The following is a 23,593-nucleotide window of genomic DNA, read 5'->3' as shown; positions in this document are numbered from 1 at the left end:
AAAGCACAGCATCATACATTTTTAAAATCCTTATTTTTTATAGGATGATCTCATGGCTATCAAGCCTGGAATCTTCTTATAGTGCTAATCTCTGGCCAATTACAGATGGGGCTCACTAGGAGCTGAAGTGTGTCGAGGCAAGATTTCTTGTCCCAACATACTTCCTCTTGCCCACCAGTGCTTCTTGCTTTCCCCCGTGGAAAGCGAGAGCACTTCTAGTGCGATTTTTCTTGCTAGAGCAAGACAAGAGTTGGCTGTAGGTGACTGGCCACTAAAAATCAACGTTTCCTCAAATTTTGTTTTGAAGCTTATGTTTTCTTAGCAATAGCAGCTTTAACCCACAGGTGTTGTAAAGTCTGGTAAAATCACTTTTGTTATATTTACTTATCTAAGCCTGCTCTTTTTGAAGATTATAGATAGAAAACAATGGACAAAGCCACTACAACTTTCGGCCATGCCCCACTTCCCCTCCTTTCCCCATGACAGAAGCAGGAAAATGCAGCTCCAGTACCCTCCCTTACCTTTCACTAACTCCTAAAGGGTATAGCTGCCTGCAGGCCCAGTGCATACATATTGGGGCATGGAGGTATATTTCAGTTCATAGAAGTGATGATTCTGAATGCTGAATAGCTATTAAAATGGATGGGAGACTGTGTAACTGAGCATGGAATGTACACCTTTTCACTGCACTGTCACAAAACAGTTCTGTAAATTGTCCTATGGTTATATTTTTTTTCCAAGGTGGAAATAACATCTATCTGAGGTTTCCTTTTCTTCTTCTCAGTTGAACTGAAACCCTGTAACAAATGGTCTGCCCTAATGATTGCTCTGATTTTCATAATCCCTTTGGTTGGTCTCTCTAGGCCCTTGGGAATCTTGGAGTAGCTGAAGAAGATGTTATCTCTGCACTTTATAAAACAGTGAGTACAGCCCCTGTGGACACTTGTTCTCTTGCGATGCATGATTAGAAAGTTTTCAAAGGCTAAGTAGATGTTATGGGAGATCTGTGGTTGCCGCTGACCTGCATTTCGCCCCATGTGTTTCCTTGGTAACAGCTAGGAAAAGACACACATCATGGACTGTCCTAACATTTAGCATTTCCCCATCACGATTCTAATTGACTGATTGCTACTTGCAGGGGTGGCGAAACTCTGGATGTGATTCTGTTTAATGGATGGTGCTGGAGAGCTCTTCGAGGAAGATATGAGTCAGCTTTAATGTCTAGTTAATGTCTAGTTAGCTTTAATGTCTAGTTAGTCATCACTTTTAGCTGATGGTAATGGCTGTGCCTGCAAGATTAGGAACAGCCTATATGAACAGTGGCCATCTTGGGTTTTTTTGTTGTTGTTGGTAATATTGAGTTGAAGCCTGTACCTGTACATCTAGAAAGTATTTTAGTCTGTCCTGAGCTGCAGAAATAAATATCTAGTATCCTTCAATATTTATCAGAATGTATGTTTAGCCTGCCCTATATCCAAAGATCTCAGGACAGGTTACAACACAAGATAAAAATAATAAAATATCAATAAGCCTAAAAACAATTATAATATATAACGAAGGTCATAACGAAGAGCTGGACCCACCTTTGGTGGGGGGTCTGGTTTAGTCAGGCTTTGGGTGAGAGGAGGTTGGCAGAGTTATGGGGGCACCAACTTTGGGGCTAGGGATCCCAGTGCTGATGGGACGGGGAAGATATTGCGGTAGGCGGTGGCCATATGATAGAAGGCGCACGAGATATGGCTATGCTCGTTCGCCTTCTGACCTCCGACCTATCCCGAAGTACGAAGGTGGCTGGGATGAGGGATACTCTGCTTCGTCTTTGGTGTTGATCAACGCCAGGTCCATTAACAACAAGACCAAAGTGCTCCAGGATTTTCTTGGGGCCCAGCAGGTGGACCTGGCGTGTGTCACCGAAACCTGGAGTCGCGAGAAGGGTGAGACCGTGCGCCTTGTGCTTGAGGTGCAGCTCCACCAGGTTTAAGCGTGTCTCCATCAATTCGCGAACCACCAGGGCCGGGGTGGGGTGGGGTGGCTCTGTTGCGCCGGTTGAAGATCTATCCCTTTTAGGGGCAGTCCCGTCCCGGAGATCGCCCGGCATGGAATCGCGTCGTACCTCGGAAGTGGTTGGCGTGGAGAGGCTGGCCACGTTCTTCTGGTGTACGGGATCGCCCTAAGCGCTGCCCGGAGGCGGCCACTACTGCTGGCTGCTGGAGGTGGTGTCGGACTGGGCGCTGCTTGGTTCCCCAGGCTTGGCATTGTCTTGCAGGGGACTTCAAGCGTCCATGTTGGCCTTACGCCGCCTCATGTCACGGTGGCTGCCCGGACCTGCAATTGTCATCCATGTGGCGACGCTAGAGCCTCTCCTTAATAAATTCTGGCCCCACCCAGCGAAGATGGCGGGCATCTGCGGCTGGACTTGGTCTTGAATTCGGGGGGTAAATCTGGTTTTATCCTCTGTTAGCAGAGTGCCATGCGTCCGACCATTATGCCCTGAAAGAGAATCGGGTGGACTACGCGCGCAACACCCTGTCTAGGCTGACCGGGCCAATTTATGCCTGCCCGCGAGGAGACTTATGGATCCCACTTGGTTTCCTGAATGATATACGGGACCCTGAACCAGCCGGTACACTTTCGATGAGCAGGTGGAGGACTGGAATTCCCGGCTCTCCGATGCCATCGAGGTTGTTGCCCCCCGGCGTCCTCTACGCCCCCGTTCTCGGCACGCTCTCTGGTATACTGAGGAGTTGCGCCATATGAAACAGGTGCTTAGACGTCTAAAGCCCCGAGTGTGGAGGAAAATCTGCGTGTGAGATACCTTGAACATCTTATAGGGCGTTTATGAAAGCCTATGAGGTGGCGACGAAGGAGGGGAAGAGAGCTTTCTTCTCCTCCACTCTCACATCCACTTTAGCTCTGCGCCCAGCACACAATTATTCCGTTATAATGGTCGGTCTTTGACCTCCCTATTGGAGAGGTCCTCAAATCCACTGAGTGAGCATCAGCTGTGAGGCTCTTATATGAGCTTTACAGCGGATAAAGATCGCGTCGCTCCGCTCATGGGACCCAACTTCCCCGCGTTGGATACAATTAATAGTGAACTGGAGGCTCCCTTTGCCCGCGTCTTCCAGGCCCTTGTTTTTTGTTTGCCCAGCTTTTCCTTGCTCTCTGAAGCCGCTGTCGACAGAACCTTAGCTGCTGTTAGACCTACTACCTGTCCTCTGGATCCGCGCCCATCCTGGGCTTGTAAAAACCTGCAGGGTGGAGCCTCACGACCCCATCTGTTGAGAGTATCATCAATGGCTCCCTCGAGCAAGGAGTCTTCGGATGGGTTGGAAGGGAGGCAGTGGTCCGCCCACTCTTAAAAAAAAGACCACCGTTAGATCCGAGGGATCTGGCCAATTACCGCCCAAGTTTAGAATCTTTTCGTTTCTGGGGAAGGTGCAATTGAGAGAGTGGTGTTAAGGAGCAGCTTCAAGGTTTCCTGGATGACGCATCGGCTTTCGACCTCCCCCCTTCCAGTCCGGCTTCCGTGCTGGAGCACAGGGACGAGAGACTGTTCTCCGTCGCCCGTCACAGACATGCTCCGTATTCAGCTCGACCGAGGCGGATCGGCGCTGCTGGTATTAGTTAGATCTTACCGCAGCTGATGACACGCAGCTCATTCTGTTGATGGAGGGGGGAACAGTCACCGCGCTTCCTGCAGCTCTCCAGCACTGTTTGGAAGGCGGTTGCTGGTTGGTTCGCGACAGAGCGGAAGGTTAAAACTGAATCCATCGAAGACGAGGAGATCCCTCTGGCTTGGCGGCGGGGAGGACAGGATTTTCCAGCCACCGGTGTGGGAGGGGGCCACATTGGCGCCGACCCCCTCCGTGCGCATTTTCCTGGGGGTCCACCTGGATTTGTCTCTCTCAATGGAGACCCAGGTGGCCCATACAACCCGGGCTGCCTTTTTCCACCTTCGTCAGGCCCGGAGGCTGGCTCCTTTCCTCTCCCAAGCAGACCTAGCCACTGTGATCCATGCAACGGTCACCTCCAGATTAGACTATTGTAACTCGCTCTACGCGGGTCTTCCCTTGCGTTTGATCCGGAGACTAAAGCTGGTCCAGCATGCAGCGGCGCGGCTACTTACAGGCAGCGCCATCTATGATCATATTCAGCCTGTATTACGCCAGCTGCACTGGCTTCCGGTGGAGTTCCGGATCATCTTCAAGGTGCTGGTGTTGACCTTCAAGGCCTTACGCGGCCTGGGGCCCTCGTACCTTCGAGACCGCATCACCCCGTATGTCTCTGCACGGCCTCTCCGCTCAACGGAGGCTAATTTATTAGTGGTTCCTGGCCCCTCAATGATGCGGCTGGCCTCCACGCGGGCCAGGGCCTTTATGGCCCTGGCCCCGGCCTGGTGGAACACCCTCCCTCCGGCTGTTCGGGCCCTGCGGGACCTTAATGAGTTCCGCAGGGCCTGTAAAACGGAGTTGTTCCGCCGGGCCTTTGGAGGGACCAGCCGCTGAAATGGTGCCCCAGCCGGCCTGTCATCTAGGCTACCATCTGATGTGGCTCGCTGCCCTCCCCCCCCGCTTTTCCCCCGGGAGAATTTTAACGAAAAACGGGGCTGGTTGGACGCCTTCCTATTATTACTATTATTAGTATTGTGTTACCGCTGTTTTAAAGATTTTAATAATTTATTTATTATGTTTTAAGTTGTTGTACACCGCCCAGAGCCCCTAGGGGATGGGGCGGTATAAAAGTGTGAACAATAAATAAATAAAAATAAATAAAACCTATTAAAACCTACCAGAATTTTAAAAAATTAAAATTAATATAAACCTGTTAAAAAATTTACAAAACCTATTTAAAAATTCATATTACCAGAAGGGGGAAACCATTGCTTCAGCCAAAGGCCAGGGAAAATAGGTGCATTTTTACTAGTTTTCTAAATGCATATAAAGAAGATGCTTGACATACCTCTAGTGGGAGATCATGCCACAGTTTTGGGGCCACCACTGAAAAAGCTCTACCTCAGTTCTCCAACTTTTGAACCACTTTTGAACCATACTTTTTTATCAAACCAGTCTTGCAACATGGTTCTTTCATATCAACGTCCATTTAAAATTGTGAACATTTATTCCACTGAGGTTTAATAATTATATATTTTAAGAAAATATATGAAAATGGCTTCTTTTAAAATATTTGTGTCCTGCTTTTCAAGATGGCTTACACAGGACTACATAGGACTACAATATTTATGGTGTTTTACAACCATAAAATATTCAACAACATGAATCCCAGCTTCTGAATTTCAGAAAACTGCCTCTGAGGAAGAAGTGCACTGTGTCCACTTCTTTAGAAATCAATTGGCTTGGTGATCGTTAAGGACAGAGTTTATAACAAAGTTGATGTAAAAAATGAGGGTTGGTGGATGTTGCTTAGATTTGGGATCATAACAATTGCTGTACTGAAAAAGATTTTGCTTCCAAGTAATGTGAGCTGGATACCTTGTGGTGCATGCTTTCTCTTGCAGCATCTAACTTGTCTTAATTGCTTGAATCATGCACGGCTATTTGCTCTGTAAGCACTGTCCTACTATGTGCTTCCTCTGTCCTTATGGTATATGTTATTCTAGATTGTATAGGGGTGATGACTGGATACTCCTGTCATTCAGTATTGGTATTCGACCAGATGGTATCTGGAATCTTTCTGTTACTGGGATTGTATCTCAGATGTTTTTGTATACATGTTGTTTCCAACTGGGCTATGATACGTACTTATTCTCTCTAGTTTCAGGAATGTAAAAGTCTGCCCTTGCAATATGAAGCAGCTCGATCCCTGGCTTTGTTGGGTGAGTTGCTGTCTTCCACAGACCACTGACATGAATACTAGCAGCAAGGTCCTTAATGGGACATTAGATTTTATGGTATTGTTGATAGATTATTTCAGTAATAGAAATATCTCTAGCTGTCCTTGCAGTTCTTGCAGCAAATAATTTCAGAGGCAAGGTTGCTACTGCAGATTGTTTTTTTATTTAGTAAATCGACCAAGTGCAGATATGTTGAGCCTACTGTTATGACAATTTTGGCAAGTGGAGAAAATGGATAAAGGATGGCTGATGTGGGCCTTTAACCTTTGAGGTAGGTTGCCATTTGCCTAGTGATAGTGGGCAATCTCTCACCTCCGCTCTCAATCCCCCATTCTTGATCATTTAAGAAGCAGGAGAAAAAAGTGTGTGCGCGTGTGGCATTGAGTGTGATGCTTTAGGAATTCCCCACAGTCTCTGTATTAAAGACTGGAGGAATGGCTAGCACATCTCCAGTAAGTGACTTCATGTCCATTGCTCCTTCACCTAGAAGTGACATCACATTCTCCATACCGTTCTATGAATTTCTCCCAACCTCTATATTGAAGATTATAGAGATAGGAGAAATGTCTAGAGCATTACCTGGAAATGATGTTATATCTATTGTTCCTTCACTCAGACGGATTCCGCATGGGCCTGTAAATGATACCAGTGGAACCCTGGGGCCATTCGCATGCTTCCGGCAAGCGGCCCCGGAGTGGCTGTGGTCCCTGGAGGCGTGTTTGTCTTTTAAACTTCCCTTCCCTTCCCTAAGTAGCTCCACAGGGAGGAAGAGACACGCTCCTGTGGCCATGGCAACACCTGGGGGTTGGAGGGCAGGAGGTGTGTCCCTTCCTCCCTGCAGAGCTATGCCAGAGGCGCCTAAAAGCGGTGCCTCCAACCTGGTGCCATTAGCCCGGCACCAAGTGCACAACGCTGTTTCCGAAATGACTCACTAGTTTAGCAAATCACGGAAACACCCTTGTCCCACTGGTTGGAGGGAGAAAGCATGGCGCGGCCTCATTTCAGAGGCGATGGCTGTGCAAAGCTTTCTTCCCAACCGGTGTTTTTACTGGCCCCGCACCTGTGATTTTGGCCTGTGCAGAATCTGCCCCAGAAGTGACATCATCTCCTCCATGATGCCCCATAAATCTTCCCAGTCTCTATAGTAAAGATTGAGTAAATTTCTAGAACATGAGCTGGAAGAGACATCAAATTCCCCTGAAACTCTACCCTTCCCAGGCACCACACTCCACAAATCTCCTAGCATTTGCCAGTATGGGTCTAACAACCCTACTTGGATTATAAGCAAATATATGACATTAAAAGAAAGAGAAGAACAGGACATGCAAATTGAGATGACAACTAAGCATCTTTTTGTACTGTCACATAGACACCCATGAAGCATGTTCCATCCTGTTGATCGTATGAAATCAAGTGAGAAAGACTGATTATAAATTATGTAAATAAAATAAGTTCCTTCCAAAATACAACAATGTTGCTTAAACAGATATCACTATAGGTGACTTACAATACCACACTAAGCAGAGTTATAGCCTTCTAAGTCCCTTGATTTTAATGGACTTACAAGTAAATGTGCATGAGAATCAGCTGTGAATTTCTAAGTAATTATTCTGCTTTGAAGTTTGAAATCTAACATTTGTAGGAAAAGCTTAACTTAAACAGTGGGACTCTTCCTGGAATATCAGAAGTAATGGTACACAGTAACAATATGCAATCAGAAGTCCCTTTTGTCCGCTTGTATTAACGACAGCCATCCTCAGAACAACTGGTATTAGGGGGTAGGTTTTAGTTTCTAGACAATCAGGAAGGTCTGAGCCTGCTATGTCTATGTTGATGGAGTTTTTATATATCTCCCTGCAATCTACAAGGTATCTGTGAGTTTCCCTGGGATGCTTGCTTTTCTTTGAACAGTTGATGCATTTTCCCCTTGGTTTTCCCAGATCTTGCAAAAAGGGAGTTTTGCTTTGAACTGTGACCTCTTGATTCTCTGGCATAGGTTGCCTGGAGAAAGCCTCTGTAATGAAATTACTGATTAGAAACTTGAAGGAGAAGAGCCTGAACCGGAGAGAAGATGTCTTATCTGCTCTGAAAGTGTCTTTGCATGCATGGTCAATGCTACCAAAGTCTGAGGTAACATCTGGAGCTATAAACAAAATACTGAAACTCTGGTGTGCTTGGATATATGCTCTGCCAGACCCTTCCATTTCTGGACAACAGCAATTTTATTGAAATGGCGCTCAGACAGGGCCATTCCTACACAGCTGCTCTTTTTTTTTCTAGAATTGCATAGGTGCCCAGTCCAGTTTGATCCGGAATCTACAACGGTTGGTGGAATTGCAGGAACCCATGGACAATGTAGCCTTTAATGCAGCCATTTGCTTGGGATACCTGGATGAGTCCAACCAAACTGCCCAAATGACAATGTTTTGGTGCCTGACCAAGAAGGACAGGAAGAAGAAAATGGAGGTGGGGATGCTGCATAAGTGAACAGAGACGTGTGTGTGTGTGTGCTGCCCTGCCTTCTTTTTCCAACAGTGAGACAAGGGTGGAGTTGCAATCCAATCTGTTTCCCATGGTGTTCCCTTTCCAAGTAATGGTACTCTAATGTGATTTACCTGTCACATTAAAAAATGCTATTTACAAGCATGCTTGGGACTGTGTACCATATGCAAGAAATGAAAAGAAACAGTAACTTTATCCAGACTGTGAGATATAGCCCACGTATCAAAGTGCGAGAAACTATAGGTGTTTCCCCAGATAGTCTGTAGGAAGGCTGATGGGTTTGCAATCTGGTAGGCAAAGAATTAGATTCAGAGAATCTATCAGGAAATGAGTTAAACAAGTCTGGTCAGGTAAAAGCAGGTGCAAATCTAGGCAAGGAACAAATCTTAGATACTGGAAATTTGGCCCTTAAAATGTGCTAGTTCTGCTCCTTTAAAAAAATACTAAAGCTCAGATTTGTGTTGCGCCTCCAGCCAATGGTGACTGGAAGCCCTGATCCTGTTCTCATTCATACTACTATTAATAGGTGGCTGAATTCTACAACCAGGAAACTTCTTCAGTTTCTTTTAGATAGTTTTCCATTCTTTTTTATTATGTTTGAGTGGAATTTTTCACCAATTGCATATGAAGCTGCCATACCAAGACAGACCAATGTTTCAACTAGTTCAGCACTGTCTACTCTGTCTGTCAGCAAACAAAAGGACATTTAAAGCATAGCATTCTGGAGTCAATAGGGAAACATCTCAATGTCTTCTGCATCAATGTTTCCTGGATATAGAGGACAAATTCTGTTCACATCTCCATCCTCATCCAGCAGGATTTAGAATATGACATAGTGGTCTGTTTGGTGAGAAGGGTTTCTTGGGCCCTAGTTCTAATGGGCATTTCAGAGTTTTCAACTTGTCCTCTGAAGCAGTTCTAGCATAGAGCAGGACTATTGCATGAAAAGAGGCTTCTAAAAATGAAATATTGACAGGAACAGTTTTCAAAAGTTTGTCACTCCAAGCAAGGTATCCTTGTTATCTCCTGAACACATATTGTCGACAAATGGGTTGACCCCAAGTGTTGGCAGCAATGCTGCCGGGGTTCAGTTTACACCCAACTGACAGCATAATAGGCCTAGGAAATGATGCCAATTATCTCTTGTACCACTGATGGCTGGGAGGAAGCCAAGCTCTGGCAGTATATTCGTATATTCTTCATTGTGCCACCTCAAGCAGTCACTTTAGTGGCTTAGCCAGACTCCCCAACCTGTTGCGTTGGTCTTGGAACAAAAGACAAGGGAAAGCTGTTGCATACTATTGATTTTTTTCCTGCTCATTCCCCTCACTACCATTTTTTAAATCCTTTTATCCCTGCTAAATATATACATATATATTTATCTTTGGGGTCTTGTCAGTATGGTCTGGTGGCTGATTTCTTCAGCAATGCATGCATGTGATTCTCCTCTTTACTACAGTGGGCAGTCATCTGGGGAGATACTGCGGCATTTCTAAAGGGAAATGATCCCTTCTTTTGAGCAGCCCAGTTTAAGCAGGTTAGACCATCTCAGGAAGAAGAATCAATAAAAGGTGGTAAAAAGTTCAGAATGTAAGGTTGAAAGCGTAAAAGATTGATTGCAGTTACCAACTATGATTAGAGCTGGCTGGGCAAATCCAAATTTTGCACTCTGAATCAATGATGCAAATCATGAATTTTTGCATTTAATCTACTTCATCTGCATTATTTATTTTGGCTGCAGTGTTCTCAGAAGTACGATTGTACTGTTGTGATTGGCAAAATGCAAGAAAGGGTGATGAGCTGTACATGGTAAAAAGGAGGAGGCATGGAAGGAAGATGGAAAGCTATGCAGAGTGTAGGATGCCCAGTCTCTGGGTTGGATCCAGATAACTTTTTCATTCAATCTCACTAAATGTCCCTTTTCACTACATCCTCTGCCCTCATGGCTTTTGTGCATTCTGGTCCCATGATACCCAGCATAGACTTTTTTTGGTGCATACCCCTCCTTTCTTTCTCATTAGCAGAAAATCTGGTAGGATCTAACCCCCTGAATACTCATTTGCTCCAGGTTTTCTTTAGCTTCTGATTGTATTCTTCCAATGTTTGTCCATGAGGAACTTGCACAAGATGCTTTCTTTATAGAAAGAGGAGTGATAAAGATTTTTGAGGACACATATAAAGAATTTATCATGGTCAAGGCACTTTTCTGCATAGCCCAAATATAACTTCTTCAGAATGTTATTAAAAGATCTGTTTTCATTTGTTGTGTTCACATGGTGCCTTTCATAACGTTCTGCATAACATTCTGTTAAGCTCCTGAAAATAATTCATGTTGTTTTGGTTCCTCTGCACAGAAAACATTTTTTTTATTTACCACAAAGTCACAAAGACAGGAATCTTTGTATTCATGCTGACTTTCCAGCAATCTGATTGGCTGTCACTTGTTGCTGGTGCTCTGATTACATGTATCCGTTGCTCCCTGTCTCCTTTGCTTCTATTGTTTCCTGCCCTCAGATGAGAGAAGACTTCTAATTGGTAGTGACTTTCTACAGCAGAACTCAGTTGTCCAACCAGTACCTCCCTACAGTACAGTACAGTATAAAGAATTCCCCATCCCCTATCCTTCTTAAAATTAATTATATAATCAATAAAAAATATCATGTTAATACACATGAGAAATTTCCCCGTCCCCTCACAAATGCCCTGTCATGGCTACCCTCATATGCAACTTCGTAACTTTGCATTTTTAACAAACATTTTTTTTTAAAAAAAGGGGAAAGGGCACTTTTATAAAAATGTCACTGAACTTTGCTGAGGGAAATGACAGACAACATTTCTGCCAGGGGAGAAAATGTGCTTGGAGAACTTCAGAAAATTTAGGCAAAGAGGCTGCCTAAAATGGCAGGCAACAGTAAAAACCTAAGTAGCAGAGTGGAAGGGGAGTGGGAGGCTTCAAATTTGGGCAGGAGAAATTACCCAGGAGAAATAAGATATTTCCTGCCTGCCTTGTTCACATAGCACAAGCAGGAAACATCTTCATCCAGGCTTGGATGAAAAAGATCACTTGTTTAGCAATTTTTGGAAAACTGGGTTGAGAAAAATGAAATGACATGAAAAATTGGGGGGGGGGAGAGCTGTGTGAACTTCCTCCCCAAAAGCGCTTTTAATAGCATCCCCAAGACGTTACATTTGTATTGTGCTGAAAGGACCAAGGACCAGCAAAATAAAAATATATTAGCAGAGCAGTTATATGAATATATTATATACTATCTTGCATTTTAAAAATATAAACAGCAAGTATGTATCAATAAATCAACACTGTACCTCAATAGACTTTGGCAGTTGCACAAATCTGGCAACTCTATCTGAGAGGTTCAGGATCCAAGGTCTGCAAGAAGAAAGAAGGTATATCATTCTTCCAGTCTTCACAGGTGTTTTATTTGGAGGGTAGGTGTACTAAATATTTATCTAAGAACATTATAGAAGGGACAATGCAGCAGCACATGTCCAGGCATTTCAATTTTCCCGGTATGACAAGGCCATAAATGCTTATGAAGTGGAATACCACAGTATCCACTAAGTATTCTACTAAGCAGATAGAAGAATATAGAAATGGGCCAGAGTGAAATCAGTGCTGTGTTTGGGAACTGATAAATTAGCTAGAAAGTTTGACAACTCCGGTTTCTTCTTCTTGAAGTGATGATATTTTGCAGCAGAACTTAAATGGTGTTGTAGTTCACTGTCCCAAACCCTTTACTTGATATAAGATTGAGCTTTCACATTTAGGATAAAGATGACAGGATTTAAATGTTACAAAGCTAGGCTACCAATTTTAACTGTTTTTCATTTTACAAATAGTTTGGCAATGGGGAAAATTTCTTTAAAAAGTTTTAAATTCTTTTTTTCTGGATGCGTATAAGGAGTGATTGGATAAAAATGTGTGAGGGTTGTTTTTAGACAGAGGCGTAGCTCCAAGGGAATGGAGTGCGTGCAACGCACCGGGCATGCACCCCTGTGGAGGTGTGGTGAGGGCGTTCCGGGGGCGTTCCTGGGGTGTGTGTGGGGGGCATGTTGGGGGTGTTCCAGGGCGGGGGCGGAGGACGCACCAGTGCACCAGGCATTTTCCCCCCTTGCTATGCCTCTGATTTTAGACAAAGAGAACCCTGCTTTAGCACAGAAGAATTAGATGTTATGAGAGTCTTTGCATTCTGTATGTGCACCATGTGATTATATATGGGGCAACCCAAATTACCCATTTCTTTTTCTTCTGAACTTGAGCCCCCTCCACCCACATCTTCATTGTGCAGGCTTTGGGCATGTTGGTATGTCGGATGAGGATTGTGGATGCTGTTATCCTGCAGACTGTTCTTGAGCAGCTTCGGTGTTCCCCTGTGTACAAAGTAGGTGGCCTTTGTTCTATGGAGTATTGAGCCAATCTCATTCCTGAATGTATTTCCCTCCTATTATTTTTCTTGCCAATGGGACTGTATTCAGAATCTCCCCTACTATTCCCCATAGATCTGTTCTTGTTTGAGCTTGGTTGTTCAGGTAAGAATGGGATGGAGAGTGTAGTAAGAAAGGGAATCAGACAAGATTTGAGTTAAAATATTGGTTGGATCCAACATTTGGCCAGTTTTTACAGGTAGTTCAAAAAGGTGCAAAACTAGCAGAGCTTGCAACTTTTTAATGTTTTTTCCTGGAAGCAAGTCTAACTGAATGTAGAGGGATTTACTTTTATTTTTATTCATTCATTCATTCATTCATTCATTCATTCATTCATTCATTCATTCATTCATTCATTTATTATTTTTATCCTGCCCATTCCCCGAGGGGCTCTGGGTGGCCACAACAACAAGATAATACATTTAAAATTCCAGTAAATAGATTAAAACAATAAAACAGTTTAAAACAAACTAACTAGACTAGACTTTATTTCTAAGTAAATATGCATAGGATCAGGCTGCATGTGTTGTACTCTTGCAAAAGAACTACTTAGCTCAGGCCTTTTTCTGATCAGGAATGTTATCAGGGCGTATTTCACATAGAGATTTTGCTCCATGTGGATCCTAGATGCTTGGGAGCTGCCACATGATATGCGTAAATGGCCTGTGTCTCTTGTTACTGCTTCCAATAGTGGGAGGCACCCTTTTGAACATATGTGTGGAATGTCCCTAGGTTTATCATTGCTCTTGTGGGTACAATACTAATAATAGATGGGATTAGGAGTAAGAAGATGATAGATGCAATTCAACCTTGCTTTAGGGAGGAGTGGGCTGAAGGGAGGGTTGCATTGTAGTACCAAAAGAATGAACTCGGTGAACAATCCGTGCTGTCTTGATGCTACCTCTTTCCATCCAGCATCGTGTGGACTCTGCAAAACTTTTGGCTTTCATAGGGCTGGAAACAATCCAACAGGAAAGCCTGGAGGAGGATGTTTTTAATGTTCTTCTGGAAAAATTGTATGAGGAACCATTTCTGGTGAGTTTAAAAACTTGTAGGACCACTTCTTGCATTTCACTAGGTACAACATCATATTGACATTCTGCTGACTGAAGGTGATCTTTTCATGCCTTTCTGTTCTCCAAGTATCCCTCCGTGTCCCCTGAGTTAGCATTGCTGGGGGGGTTGAAGGGCCTTCAGAGACAAACACAGGACGGGAAGTGTAGTGAGTAAAGAATCATGTGATATTACTTCCTCCCTCTTCTGTCAGTGGAATACTGTCAGGATCCAATCCTATATCATTGCTAAGGAGACACTGCAGGATATGAACCCACTGGTTTCTCATTAACAGCCTTTTAAAAATCCAGACTGCTCAAGTAGCTTATAAACTGCACAAGTCAAGGCCAATAAGGTGCTATACCATAAGAACATAAGAACTAGCCTGCTGGATCAGACCAGAGTCCATCTAGTGCAGCATTCTGCTACTCGCAGTGGCCCACCAGGTTCCTTTGGGAGCTCACATGCAGGATGTGAAAGCAATGGCCTTCTGCTGCTGCTGCTGCTCCTGAGCACCTGGTCTGCTAAGGCATTTGCAATCTGAGATCAAGGAGGATCAAGATTGGTAGCCATAGATTGACTTCTCCTCCATAAATCTGTCCAAGCCCTTTTTAAAGCTATCCAGGTTAGTGGCCATCACCACCTCCTGTGGCAGCATATTCCAAACACCAATCACACGTAGCGTGAAGAAGTGTTTCCTTTTATTAGTCCTAATTCTTCCCCCCAGCATTTTCAATGAATGCCCCCTGGTTCTAGTATTGTGAGAAAGAGAGAAAAATTTCTCTCTGTCAACATTTTCTACCCCATGCATAATTTTATAGACTTCGATCATATCCCCCCTCAGACGTCTCCTCTCCAAACTAAAGAGTCCCAAACGCTGCAGCCTCTCCTCATAAGGAAGGTGCTCCAATCCTTCAATCATCCTCATTGCCCTTCTCTGCACTTTTTCTATCTCTTCGATATCCTTTTTGAGATGTGGCGACCAGTCTGAGGAGTGGGTGTACAGCTACTTCTATCACAGCCATGTGAAAGTCTAGCGACAGAAGTTGTCACTCAATGTGGTGAGGCATGCCTTGAAAAAGAGGTGGTGATCTTAAAACCTGCTTGTACTGTGTAGAGGAGCTAGTCAGACAACTACTGTACCAGTTTACATGTTATATATGTGTACTCAGACTATTGGGTCTTTTCAATGGAAAAAGTCTCTTAGGATTCAACTGCTGGGCTGCTTCATGTTAATTCTATGTGCTTTTCCCCATGCTCACCTTACCACAGATTTTCCCAGTGTCAAACCTTGTGTCTTCAAAATGTTTTCTTATTCCCACCACAGCAATTTCGGTGATAGGGGGTAAAGAAGTACACAGATAAATTAAATAAATAAATGAGGCCTTCCTTCAAAGCACCCAAAATGCATACACCGTCAACCACCCAGGTATTACATCCCTAATGTAACTGCATTAGAGGCACGATGGAATGGGAACAGGTAACTAAAAATACAAGAAAGTAGGGGAATAATCCTTGGATTGGACTGTGGTTTCAGTTAAAAATCACAATATTTGGACTGTTATAGAGAAACAACAGGCATGAGATTAATCTAAGGTGTAATCCTCTAGACATTTTTCTTTTTCTTACTACATACACACCCTATTCACACAATACACTTACTACATACACACCCAATTCACACAACTGTTGGAATGAGCGACTTCTGCATGCCTGGACACTGGGTTGTTGCCTCTTTTGCCTGCCCTCTCTTGCCTTTCTTGCCTGCCCTCCTTGTCTGGGCCAGGAAACCGCCCAATAACTTCGGCCATTTCCGCACGGCCTCCATTCGCCCCCACGCCGCCAAGAGTTCTGGCGGCGTGGGGGCGGAAGCCCGTTCGCATGCAAGCATGCGAACGGGCCAAGCAGAGGCCGACAGACGGCAGGCGGCTCCGCACGGAGCCGCCTCTTCTCCCTTCTGCGCCCCACTCACGATGTCCTCGTCGTCGCCTGCTGGGCGTCGAAGCCCATACGCTGCCCTCCGACCCCTGGAGGTGGGAGGACAGTGTGAAGCGAGTGCCACGCCCAGCAGACGACGCACGAGGACATCGTGGGACAGAAGGGAGACAGCGTCTTCCCGGCGGCGCGGTTCGCACCGCGCCACCGGGAAGACGCTTCCTCCCCAACAACAACCCTTTAAAGGGTTGTTGTTTAGGGCGGCCTGAGGCCGCCCTGGGGGGAGGGAAGCGGAGTCAGGTCGCCGCTGCTGCGTTGCAGCAGCGGCGCCTGTGCGAACGGCGGCCTGGGAGCGGCGTTTTTAGCGCCCCCGGGCCGTCGTTAATGGGCCGTGCGGAAACGGCCTTCCTTTCTTCTCCATGCTGCAGCCACACACTTCCTTCCTGTCCTTTGTCTTGAGCGCATAGGCAATAGCTCTCTGCCTCTGTGGACCTTTTCCACAGAAGCAACTCTTACTTCCACACACATGATGGCGCGTTAGAGTGCCCACTTGTCTTAGGGAAAGTAATTCCTCAGATTAGGGTTTCTTTCTATCTACCTCTTACCTGAAACAAACCTGTGAACTGAAGATACTTAAATAAATGCAAGTTGTTCCTTTTACATTTATTTCTTGGGAAGTTTCTATAATTGCACTCACACACAGGACTGGGCTGATCCATAATTAACTAAATCCAACACATACTACCATGACTCATCCCACCACAGTTAGAGTCTTGGACTAGGAGTGGGTCGACTCAGGTCCAAATCCTCAGGTTCAAAGCTTGCTGGACGACCTTGGGCCAGTCATACACGCATAGCCTAACCCAGGGGTAGGGAACCTGCGGCTCGAGAGCCGCATGCGGCTCTTCTGCCCTTGCACTGCGGCTCCACGAGTTGAGCCGCTGGCCCTATCCTTGCCCGCCCTGCACGCAGCAGGGCGGGGAGTAACTAACTGCCCATGTCGGCTAATGCAAGGCCAAGGGTTTTCCTCTTGTCCGCCTCTGTTGGAGCGGGCGGAATTTCCGTGGTCGGCGAGGGCCGAGCCGTTATCTCTTCATCTCTGCAGGCAGGGCTGGCGATCCATGCGCTTCTCAGTATGAGTGGAGTAAAAGGTAAACCCTCCCCCCCAATATATACAGTGTTATCTTTATTTTAAATGTCAAAAATTATTTGCGGCTCCAAGTGTTTTCTTTTCCCGTGGAAAACGGGTCCAAATGGCTCTTTGATTGTTAAAGGTTCCCTACCCCTGGCCTAACCTGTCTCACACAGTTGTTATGAGGATAAAATGGAGGAGAGAAGAACACCATAAGTTGCTTTGGTTCCCTGCTGAAGAGGAAGGTGGAGTATAAATGAAGTTTAAAAAGTGTGCACTTAATTCCTCCTAGCCTGTCTTCCTGTCTCTCACATTCTGCATCCAGGTGGTAAGGCAGTCAGTGGCCTTGACTGTTGAAGATCTGAATATGAAGAAGCGAATCTGGGACATTGTGGAGAAGTAAGTTTGCAAGCAAAGGAGTAAGAAAATGTAACTATTTGCAGTTCTTTGGCAAATTTTGGTGAGGACAGCATTTGTTTGTGGAGATGTTTTTGAGACATATTTAAGATCTGGCCTTTATAATATTTTGAATGCTTATGCATTATAAATGTATATCTTTCGTTTTCTTCCAGTACTAGCAAGCTTTCATTGCACCACAAACAATGCAGGGTATCTCTGGTCTAATTAGCTTTTGTACCTGTATGTTGGGGAAGCTAAAAATAGCTTCCTGGAGCACTGGCAGAATCTCTAGGGAACGCATTTTGATGTATCTTTCAGGTATAGTGTATGGTCTCATGGGGATATATGTGGAATGTTATCGTATAGGCCAGCCTCATCAGATCTCGGAAGCTAAGAGGGTACGTGTATGGGAGACCACCAAAGAAGACTGTGTAGAGGAAGGCCATGGCAACCACCTCTGCTTAATCACTTGCCTTGAACAAGTGCTGCCTCATTTATGTATATACACTTAATCCTGATTCTAGCTGAGGCATTGAAGGCTATGCAACCCAAGCTTATGCATGTTTACTTGGATGTGAATCCCACTATATTCCATTTAAGTAGCAACCATTGAATCACCTGTTACTTGGTAAGTAGGCATAGGACTGCAGGCTGGTATTTGGCATTTACTGTCCAAGTATGGAAGCATAAAACAAAAAGGGTTTTGCTATAGTTGAACTGAAACGGACAGAAACAACTGCTCAATAGAACGAAACTTTCCTGTCCTCCTTTTTTTGAAGAATGTCCTTTTCCTATTTCAGTTAATGTTTTTCAACCCACAGACAGCTGAAGGAGGAGAATGAGGAGACCAGAAGGAAGGCTGTCATTTCATTAGTAAGGCATCCTTTGTTTCTGTCCATATAGCCTCTGAGTTTGCAGGTTGAACCTCCAAATGTTATGCAGAGAGAAGTCATGGGCTCTATTTTTGTCTTTTGGAGTTGTCACAATAGCTTTGTCTCAAGCAATTTTATTTTCCCCAAAATCAGATGTGAGTAAGCACCAGGTACCATGTATTCACTAGGATTGCTACTTGTCTTGCTTCGCTTTCCCCAGATCAAACACAAGGCTGGATTAACCATTAGGTCAAGTAGGCTACTACAGCATTAGGTCTTCACACATTCAGGCTTTTTCTTGCACAGTGGAGTCATAAAGTTCATTGGGTGACCTTGTACCAGTCACTGTCATTCAGCTTAACCATCCTCACAGATTTGGTGAGAGGATGAGGGGGAAGAGAAATCCTTGAATACTTATCTGAGCCCCTTGAAGTAGGTTACCTGGCTTGGGTTGGGAATTGGACTGGAGATTAGAGGGTACAGCCTGAGAAATGCAGGGCTTGGCTAGGAGAAGGACCTCAGCATTGTAAAATGCCATATGGCATCTATTCTCTAAAGCGGCCATTTTGTACAGGAGAACTGTCTCTGTAGCCTGGGATCAGTAGTAATTCTGGGGAATCTCCAGGCCCCATCTGGAGATTAGCAACCTTATCTTGGGGGGTATGCAATAACTATAATGATTTAAAAATAGAAGACTGGCTCAATAATAAACTATGATGTATGAAAATGCTCTTTAGCTATAAGGGGTTTACAACTGCACAGACTCAAGGATGGTTCTGGGGAAGATATTTTAGACCTCAGCAATTCATTTAGGAGTTTAGACAGTATGCCTACATCTTCCCCTCTCTAGCAATTAAAGTGTCCTCCCTCAGCCAAAGAGGTCTTCCTTGGTCCCGGAAGACTGGGGCATGAGACTTCCCCTAATGGTGTCCTATGATGCAGTGATATCAATTCTAATTATGCAGCTGGACATAATATTGCAGGACACCATTTCACCACCACTCCATTTCTCCCCTGCTGCTACATTTAGTGCTGTCAGGTGATGGGAGAGTGCAGGTGGTGGTGGTGGTGGGGGTCAAATGGCAACCCTGGGTCACCCCCCTTCCCACCCTGTTGGTTCTACATTGCAAAAAGACACTATCATAATATAACAGTGAGATAGTAAAAGTGTTGTAATTAATTATTTCTCTCCAGAGAGAAGGAAAGTGTCTCGCTGCTCCCATTTCTGAGTGATGCTGTGTATTTCTTTAACTGACTGCAACTATAAAATATCAGGAAAAAGACTGGTGAAACTTTCTCCTGTAGAAAGGGTTGGAGAGTGTCATTTGTAATACTAAAAGTCCACAAATGTGCTCAACTGCCTGAAGTGTGGCAGCATCAGAGATACTTACAATTCATGTATTAAGAGTCTCTTTTCACTCAAAACATCTCATAGTACTTGTGGTTCCATGTACTTGTGGTACATAGTACTCATTAAGAAAAAATAGTGCGAGGGTTGAATTCTTCTCCCCTTTTTCATACTAGATTTTAAAAATACCTTCCCATCACTGTAAATATCTTTAATTTATTTCCTCCAATATTTTAGAGTCTTCTTAGAATTCTACTCAAGATTCAATGGGGCTTACTCCCAAGAAAGTGTTCTTAGACTTGCACTGTTTCTCGCATTGTCAAAATCTCCCTTTTGTTTTTTTGTCATGTCATTCAGTGATGGATTATTTGACAATCGTGAAATTATAACAGAGCTTGCTTGTAAATTGTGTATTTATGGTGTTTTCCGCACAGTCCAAATATTCTGGGATGGGGAGGTGAAATATCCAGGTTTGTGTATGATTTTCGCACGGCTTCCAGTCCTAAATCGGAGCTGCCCCGTGAGATTTCCCTTATCCTGGGGTTTTCAAAAATTGCTACATTGGCGGTTCTTTTCAAATATCCCATGCTGATCCCACTGCCATGCAAACACTGCGGGAGCAGGGTCAGCTTATTTTTCCTGCCTTGGCGCCTGCTCTCCTCACCCCTGCGCCTGTCTAGGGTCGCTCCCTCCTCCTCCGCCCCCATTCCTCTTCATCTTGGCAAACAATGAGCTGGACATTGTCCCGTTGAAGGGGCAGGGTTGCGCCTTCCTCCTCCTCCTCTCCTTCCTGCACTCAGATCAGTGGCGGTGGCGCGGTGGGGGTGGGGAGCCAAGCAAAAGGAAGAAGCCAAGGCGGATGATCAGGTGGTGGCAGCAGTGAAGGGAGCACCTGGCGGGAAACCCCACCACCCATTTGCTTTGTAAATACAAATAGGCAGGGGGCTCATGCAAAATTAACTGGAGTACTTCAACTTGATTCCATCATGGAAATGCACAGCCATGTGAAGGGAGAAACCAAGATAAAAACAACCCGGTATGTATGATCCTGGTTCTACCCCGGGGTAATTGTGGCGTGTGGAAAATGCCTATGTGTGAGTTGGTTTAGTAAAAAAAAAATAACCTTTTAACTATTTATGTACAAGATTTCTTACCTGCTTTTCAGTTGCTGCTCTCAAAGCGATGTTCAAAAGAATGAGGTAGAACTTCTTAAAATCAGACACAGGGAATTAGTATCAATACTAAACCCAGTGCAAACACACAGTGGGTCTAAGTACCAGATTTTTTGTTGAACTGTTTCCAGAATTGCATATGTGTGTGTGTGTGTGTGTGTGTGTGTGTGTGAGAGAGAGAGAGAGAGAGAGAGAGAGAGAGAGAGAGAGAGAGACTCAGCTCACATACAAGCGTTCCAGAATGTCAGCCAAGAACCACATGCTGGTTTTTGTGGAGACCAATTTGTGGAGGAGGTATTTCTGGTTCAAAAAAGACCCTTTAATTTCATTTAGGGGATTTCTACCCTACCTTTTTACAAAAAATAAGAGTCAAGACAGCTTGCATGTAACACAAGAATAAAGCCTCCCCCCAAGTAACAGGAGCATAACAACATTTAGTCATAAAACAGCAATAAAATACTGCAGCACTGGTAAAACCTTATAGAACTTTAAATTAAAACCAGCATCTAAGAACTGGGTTTGTCAACAATCTGGTAACCAATGTAATTATATAGATGGCATGTAAAGATGCTGGCTTATCCTAAGTAATTGGGCAATGGCATTCTTCACCAATCAAAGTTTCCAAATCATTCCTAACAAATCTGTGTCCACCTAAGAGATCCTTAGACTGGGCAGATGTTTCTCTAGCATTCTACTATGGCTTGTGTGGCTTGTGAGTGCCCAGTTTCATTTCATTTAAACACAGAGTGCATGCAGTACCGCATGTGTAAGTTCCTCTTGCTCATGAATATCACTTTTAAATTGGGCCAAGGTACTAAAGAGCAAACTGGAATCATTATCCATCTTGTGCACCTTATGTAGTGGCAAAGTGACCTACGCTCCTTGATCTCTTTCTAGGGTGTCCTGGGTTTCCGCCATAAGAATATGTTTTTTGCTTTGCTGGAAATGCTGGACCTGGACACTAGTGAGGAAGTCCGCATACAGGTTGGTCATGGGGTACTCCAGAATTCGTAATGTGTCATACAAACTTCTGGCTGCACATTGACTAACATCTTTTTGGGGGGGGGGACTGCACTCATTGTAGATTATCAGGACTTTTTCTACTCTGGGAATGAACAACACACATGTGATGAAGAATCTGAAGCACAAGGCAGAGGCAGATGGGAGACTAGGAAGGTATTGCACCCGACAGACTGCCACTTTGGTCCTGCAAAATATTTTGTACCTCAAAAAGAAGGGATGATGCAACCTGGGGCAACCTAACATCAGTCAGTGCTGCTTCTGCAGGCATTATGGGTTGTGTTGGCATTGGCTGCCCAACTTGTTAGCAGTGTAGTTCCTTGAGCTCTGAACTGAGGTTGGGGCTGATTCCACAGGGTAGTTGTGTTCCTCCATGGTGCAAACTTTCTTCTGCATACATTCTCATAGACACCATAAATGGACATAAGATGTATTAGCTTTAGCCTCTGCGAAGGTAGAAAGAGAACAAAACCCTTCAGGAAGGTGAGGACGGGGGAAGGAAGTGATAACAAGATGAAGGTCTTGAAAACAGTAGGAAAAAGCATATCAGAAGTAAATGAGGGCAAGGCAAAGGCAGACTGTAACCCGCAAATGCAGATCCCCATCTTTCTCAGGCCAGCTAGCCAGATTCAGATGTTTCATAAGAATGTAATGCCTCACCTGAACCCAAAAGTCTAAAGAGCCTTCCGTGGCTGATGTCTCCTGTCTCCTCCTTTGCTTGGAGCTGGGTACTTATGCACAGACTGAACCCTTTCCTTGATTGTTGGTTGTTAGTTGTAAGGGCCTCATCTTGAGGGTCGTGAATCCTTGTGTGTGAACCTTCTAAGCCCACTGAAGTAATTGAAGGATAATCCTCTTTAGCATTGCAGTGTTAGAAATATATGCCCTCAAGGAAGCCTAAGCTCACAAACTTCTCTTCTTTTTTTGCAATTTCTCCACCTCCTTTCCAGAGAAAGTGTCAAAGCCTTGAAGTTACTGGATAAAGTCCCTGTTCTCCGGAAAGACTGGATGCTGCAATCTTTTTGCCTCCACTGACACCTCTAAACATTTTGGGTGACGAAGGTGGCATAAGGGTGCATTGGATGGCTAGAAACATGGTCTCTGGTGTACCAACATGTACAAAATAAGGGCAAGCAACACGAGCCTTTCTTGGAGTGTGTCTCTTTACTGAGTGCATTTCTTCAGCAGTTACTTCCTGATTGAGAAGTCAAATTGATGTCATACTTATAGTCTCCAGTTTAAGTTTAACTTTCTACTGACTGGTTGGCTCCTAGCCACTTGGTTGGGATGTTTGCAAGTCATATTGCATCTGAATGTTTACCCCGGGTCCTTTTAATCAAATCAGCAAGACCAGTTTCTTCTCTTGGACCTTTTGGGACCAGAATTAGACATCATGGGGAGGGAGGGATCTGTCAGTGCAAGGTACACATTTTTCATCTCTTTGCTATTCGAAGTCTTGCCCAAAGTTCTTTGTTGGCCTTTAAAATCAACTTTTTCAAATATTTTTCTGTTTCCATGAGAAGAAGGAATGCTCTTGTTTTGCCAGGGAAGCCACAGAGCTCAGGGTGTTACCGCGCTGCCTGGGTAACTTTTATTCTCCCAGATCCACCAGCTCTCAGCAGCACAGAGGAAAAGAAACAGGACCCAACACAGTGAGAATAGTGAAAATAAAAATGAGTTTATTGAGATGCTGACCTAAGTGTCAGCACCTCCACACCACACCATGGCAACTGCAACTGCCTAGCAGCTTTACAACAACTTAAATACACTTTCTCCCGCCCGGGAGTCCGGGGGAATACAGGACAGCCTACAACCATTCATTTACAGATACACAGCAACCAATTAGAGTCCGGAGGGCAGTCC

General features: G+C 44.6%; 1 protein-coding gene across 1 annotated transcript in view; it reads left to right on the top strand.

The window, feature by feature from the left end:
- Positions 1-22,765, top strand: part of HEATR9 (HEAT repeat containing 9) — a 33,651-nt gene extending 10,886 nt beyond the window's left edge. The window contains exons 5-15 of the mRNA XM_048492251.1: positions 864-920; positions 5,776-5,836; positions 7,851-7,984; positions 8,135-8,320; positions 12,664-12,756; positions 13,715-13,834; positions 17,245-17,318; positions 18,140-18,191; positions 21,608-21,694; positions 21,795-21,886; positions 22,681-22,765. Of these exons, the coding sequence (XP_048348208.1) occupies positions 864-920; positions 5,776-5,836; positions 7,851-7,984; positions 8,135-8,320; positions 12,664-12,756; positions 13,715-13,834; positions 17,245-17,318; positions 18,140-18,191; positions 21,608-21,694; positions 21,795-21,886; positions 22,681-22,765 (1,041 nt within the window). The remainder of the gene's footprint in view (positions 1-863; positions 921-5,775; positions 5,837-7,850; positions 7,985-8,134; positions 8,321-12,663; positions 12,757-13,714; positions 13,835-17,244; positions 17,319-18,139; positions 18,192-21,607; positions 21,695-21,794; positions 21,887-22,680) is intronic.
- Positions 22,766-23,593: the final 828 nt, after the last annotated feature.

Source organism: Sphaerodactylus townsendi, linkage group LG03 (assembly GCF_021028975.2).
Source record: "Sphaerodactylus townsendi isolate TG3544 linkage group LG03, MPM_Stown_v2.3, whole genome shotgun sequence".
Taxonomy (NCBI): domain Eukaryota; kingdom Metazoa; phylum Chordata; class Lepidosauria; order Squamata; family Sphaerodactylidae; genus Sphaerodactylus; species Sphaerodactylus townsendi.
The sequence above is the reverse complement of the archived record's forward strand: the minus strand, read 5'-3'. Positions and strand labels throughout refer to the sequence as shown.